Source organism: Hyperolius riggenbachi, chromosome 10, assembly GCF_040937935.1.
Source record: "Hyperolius riggenbachi isolate aHypRig1 chromosome 10, aHypRig1.pri, whole genome shotgun sequence".
NCBI lineage: Eukaryota > Metazoa > Chordata > Amphibia > Anura > Hyperoliidae > Hyperolius > Hyperolius riggenbachi.
This window is the reverse complement of record NC_090655.1, coordinates 1,778,720-1,783,727: the sequence shown is the minus strand read 5'-3', so window position 1 is coordinate 1,783,727 and position 5,008 is coordinate 1,778,720. Positions and strand designations below refer to the sequence as shown.

The 5,008-nt window shown below is 54.8% G+C and overlaps 1 protein-coding gene across 1 annotated transcript; it reads left to right on the top strand.

The window, feature by feature from the left end:
* Positions 1-1,105: 1,105 nt before the first annotated feature.
* LOC137535908 (uncharacterized) lies at positions 1,106-2,236 on the top strand. The gene is made up of 2 exons (XM_068257782.1): positions 1,106-1,591; positions 1,718-2,236. Exons 1-2 carry the CDS (start codon positions 1,106-1,108, stop codon positions 2,234-2,236), a joined length of 1,005 nt encoding a protein of 334 aa, XP_068113883.1.
* Positions 2,237-5,008: the final 2,772 nt, after the last annotated feature.

Genomic DNA, 5,008 nt, shown 5'->3' with positions numbered 1-5,008 from the left:
CAGTGCAGTTCGGCGGGTGTTTGTAGGCTCATGGAGGGCGGAGTCTAGGGTGCAGGACATCTGTGCCTATAGGCTCCTGTGAATGGAGGGCGGAGTCTAGGGTGCCGGGACATCTGTGCCTATAGGCTCCTGTGAATGGAGGGCGGAGTCTAGGGTGCCAGGACATCTGTGCCTATAGGCTCCTGTGAATGGAGGGCGGAGTCTAGGGTGCCAGGACATCTGTGCCTATAGGCTCCTGTGAATGGAGGGCGGAGTCTAGGGTGCCAGGACATCTGTGCCTATAGGCTCCTGTGAATGGAGGGCGGAGTCTAGGGTGCCGGGACATCTGTGCCTATAGGCTCCTGTGAATGGAGGGCGGAGTCTAGGGTGCCAGGACATCTGTGCCTATAGGCTCCTGTGAATGGAGGGCGGAGTCTAGGGTGCCAGGACATCTGTGCCTATAGGCTCCTGTGAGGTAAATCCGGGCCTGCATGCATGGAGGGCGGAGTCTAGGGTGCCAGGACATCTGTGCCTATAGGCTCCTGTGAATGGAGGGCAGAGTCTAGGGTGCCAGGACATCTGTGCCTATAGGCTCCTGTAAGGTAAATCCGGGCCTGATCTTATGAAATAAGGAGAATCTGAATGATGTGTCAGCCCTCCTTTGTCATGACAAGCCGCAGTACCGCTCTGTCCCCCCCAGATGGCGATCTCCTGGCTGAGTGAGTTAGCAGGGAATGCTGAATATAGTATGGCTGAGAATAAACACCAGATAGGAGGATACTTCTCTGCATTCCTATACGGGAATCCTGCAGCAGTGTGTGGCCACTAATGATACAATTTGCTGAACGACCGATTACAAACAATTCTTCGTATGAACGATCGGAAATTATCGGTTGGGACCACTAATGGTGAAAAATCTCCTAACCAATCCGATTAATCATTATTATTATTGATTTATAAAGCGCCAACATATTCCGTGGCGCTGTACAAAGTAAGAAACAAACATGGGGTTCATAATACAGACAATGGTGTACACCAAAATACAAGATACATAATTAGTGACAAAATACAAAGAATGATACAAAATACAAGATAAATAATTGGTAATGACAGTAATAAAAGTAACATGATGTTCCCCCGCTGGAACTCTCAGAGCCAGGAGCGCAGCATTCCCCACAACCCCCAGAGCCAGGAGCGCAGCGTCCCCCAGAACCCTCAGAGCCAGGAGCGCAGCGTCCCCCAGAACCCTCAGAGCCAGGAGCGCAGCGTCCCCCAGAACCCTCAGAGCAAGAAGTGCAGCGTCCCCCGCAAAAACTCAGCCAGGAGCGCAGCGTCTCCCGAAACCCTCAGAGCCAGGAGCGCAACGTCCCCCGGAACCCTCAGAGCCAGAAGCGCAGCGTCCCCCGGCACACTCAGCCAGGAGCGCAGCGTCTCCCGAAACCCTCAGAGCCAGGAGCGCAGCGTCCCCCGGAACCCTCAGAGCCAGAAGCGCAGCGTCCTCCGGAACCCTCAGAGCCAGAAGCGCAGCGTCCTCCGGAACCCTCAGAGCCAGGAGCGCAGCGTCCCCCGGCACACTCAGCCAGGAGCGCAGCGTCTCCCGAAACCCTCAGAGGCAGGAGCGCAGCGTCCCCCGGCACACTCAGCCAGGAGCGCAGCGTCTCCCGAAACCCTCAGAGCCAGAAGCGCAGCGTCCCCCGGCACACTCAGCCAGGAGCGCAGCTTCCCCCAGGACCCTTAGAGCCAGGAACGCAGCGTCCCTCGGAACCCCCAGAGCCAGGGGCGCAGCGTCCCCCGGAACCACCAAAGCCAGGAGCGCAGCGTCCCTCGGAACTCCCAGAGCCAGGAGCGCAGCGTCCCCCGGAACCATCAAAGCCAGGAGCGCAGCGTCCCCCGGGACCCTCAGAGCCAGGAGCGCAGCGTCCCTCAGAACCCTCAGAGCCGGGAGTGCAGCGTCCCCCGGAACCCTCAGAGCCAGGAGCACAGCGTCCCCCGGAACCCTCAGAGTCTGGAGCGCAGTGTCCCCCGGAACCCTCAGAGCCAGGAGCGCAGTGTCCCCCGGAACCCTCAGAGCCAGGAGCACAGTGTCCCCCAGAACCCTCAGAGCCAGAAGCGCAGCGTCCCCCGGCACACTCAGCCAGGAGCGCAGCGTCCCTCGGAACCCCCAGAGCCAGGAGCGCAGCGTCCCTTGGAACCCTCAGAGCCAGGAGAGCAGCGTCCCTTGGAACCCTCAGAGCCAGGAGCGCAGCGTCCCCTGTAACTCGCAGACCCCGGAGCGCAGCGTATAAACACTGCCTCTGCTCATGGCAGCCTCCACACTTCCTGTGACACCTCATCCGTTTTATTTGCAGCGTGTGAATTCGTTCCCCTGTGCGAGGATAGTGATTGCACGTGGAAGGATTCGCTATAAGTAAGTGGAGGTTGCGAGGATAGTGATTGCACGTGGAGGGATTCGCCATCAGTAAGTGGAGGTTGCGAGGATAGTGATTGCACGTGGAAGGATTCGCCGTCAGTAAGTAGAGGTTGCGAGGATAGTGATTGCACGTGGAAGGATTCGGCGTCAGTAAGTGGAAGCTGCGAGGATAGTGATTGCACGTGGAAGGATTCGCTATAAGTAAGTGGAGGTTGCGAGGATAGTGATTGCACGTGGAGGAATTCGCCATCAGTAAGTGGAGGTTGCGAGGATAGTGATTGCACGTGGAAGGATTCGCCGTCAGTAAGTGGAGGTTGCGAGGATAGTGATTGCACGTGGAAGGATTCGCCATCACTAAGTGGAGGTTGCGGGGATAGTGATTGCATGTGGAAGGATTCGCCGTCACTAAGTGGAGGTTGCAAGGATAGTGATTGCACGTGGAAGGATTCGCCGTCAGTAAGTGGAGGTTTCAAGGATAGTGATTGCACGTGGAAGGATTCGCCATCACTAAGTGGAGGTTGCAAGGATAGTGATTGCACGTGGAAGGATTCGCCATCAGTAAGTGGAGGTTGCGAGGATAGTGATTGCACGTGGAAGGATTCGCCGTCAGTAAGTGGAGGTTGCGAGTATAGTGATTGCACGTGGAAGGATTCGCCGTCACTAAGTGGAGGTTGCGAGGATAGTGATTGCACGTGGAAGGATTCGCCATCAGTAAGTGGAGGTTGCAAGGATAGTGATTGCACGTGGAAGGATTCACCGTCAGTAAGTGGAGGTTGCGAGGATAGTGATTGCAAGTGGAAGGATTCGCCGTCAGAAAGTGGAGGTTGCGAGGATAGTGATTGCACGTGGAAGGATTCGCCGTCAGTAAGTGGAGGTTGCGAGGATAGTGATTGCACGTGGTAGGATTCACCGTCATTAAGTGGAAGTTGCGAGGATAGTGATTGCACGTGGAAGGATTCACCGTCGGTAAGTGGAGGTTGCGAGGATAGTGATTGCACGTGGAAGGATTCACCGTCAGTAAGTGGAGGTTGCGAGGATAGTGATTGCACGTGGAAGGATTCACCGTCGGTAAGTGGAGGTTGCGAGGATAGTGATTGCACGTGGAAGGATTCGCTGCCAGTAAGTGGAGGTTGCGAGGATAGTGATTGCACGTGGAAGGATTCGCTGTCAGTAAGTGGAGGTTGCGAGGATAGTGATTGCAAGTGGAAGGATTCGCTGTCAGTAAGTGGAGGTTGCAAGGATAGTGATTGCACGTGGAAGGATTCGCCATCAGTAAGTGGAGGTTGCGAGGATACTGATTGCACGTGGAAGGATTCGCCATCAGTAAGTGGAGGTTGCGAGGATAGTGATTGCACGTGGAAGGATTCGCCATCAGTAAGTGGAGGTTGCGAGGATAGTGATTGCACGTGGAAGGATTCGCCGTCAGTAAGTGGAGGTTGCGAGGATAGTGATTGCACGTGGAAGGATTCGCCATCACTAAGTGGAGGTTGCGAGGATAGTGATTGCACGTGGAAGGATTCGCCATCAGTAAGTGGAGGTTGCAAGGATAGTGATTGCACGTGGAAGGATTCACCGTCAGTAAGTGGAGGTTGCGAGGATAGTGATTGCAAGTGGAAGGATTCGCCGTCAGAAAGTGGAGGTTACGAGGATAGTGATTGCATGTGGTAGGATTCACCGTCATTAAGTGGAAGTTGCGAGGATAGTGATTGCACGTGGAAGGATTCACCGTCGGTAAGTGGAGGTTGCGAGGATAGTGATTGCACGTGGAAGGATTCACCGTCAGTAAGTGGAGGTTGCGAGGATAGTGATTGCACGTGGAAGGATTCACCGTCGGTAAGTGGAGGTTGCGAGGATAGTGATTGCACGTGGAAGGATTCGCTGTCAGTAAGTGGAGGTTGCGAGGATAGTGATTGCACGTGGAAGGATTCGCTGTCAGTAAGTGGAGGTTGCGAGGATAGTGATTGCAAGTGGAAGGATTCGCTGTCAGTAAGTGGAGGTTGCAAGGATAGTGATTGCACGTGGAAGGATTCGCCATCAGTAAGTGGAGGTTGCGAGGATACTGATTGCACATGGAAGGATTCGCCATCAGTAAGTGGAGGTTGCGAGGATAGTGATTGCACGTTCAAGGATTCGCCATCAGTAAGTGGAGGTTGCGAGGATAGTGATTGCACGTGGAAGGATTCGCTGTCAGTAAGTGGAGGTTGCGAGGATAGTGATTGCACGTGGAAGGATTCGCCGTCAGTAAGTGGAGGTTGCGAGGATAGTGATTGCACGTGGAAGGATTCGCCGTCAGTAAGTGGAGGTTGCGAGGATAGTGATTGCACGTGGAAGGATTCGCCATCAGTAAGTGGAGGTTGCGAGGATAGTGATTGCACGTGAAAGGATTCGCTGTCAGTAAGTGGAGGTTCCGATGCTGCTGGTAGGAGAGATCGCGGCAGCGATTAGCTTGTGGGCAGCCTATCAACAAGGCAGCTGGGAGTCGTTCTGTGGTGTAATTATACAGCGACTTCTAGGAGATAAATCACATATCTCACCTAGCGGCTGCCAGCGCAGATTCTGCCAGCATACGCTCGCGTGCAACGGGGAATATCGGCCCCGGCGTCGCCACACGCATCGCCA

What these genes read in the sequence shown, in the direction of transcription:
- LOC137535908 (XM_068257782.1), top strand. Translation starts at nt 1,106, where the DNA reads ATGATGTTCCCCCGCTGGAACTCTCAGAGCCAGGAGCGCAGCATTCCC. An exon ending in GTCTCCCGAAACCCTCAGAG is followed by an intron (nt 1,592 to 1,717) that starts GCAGGAGCGCAG and finishes CAGGACCCTTAG; the next exon opens with AGCCAGGAACGCAGCGTCCC.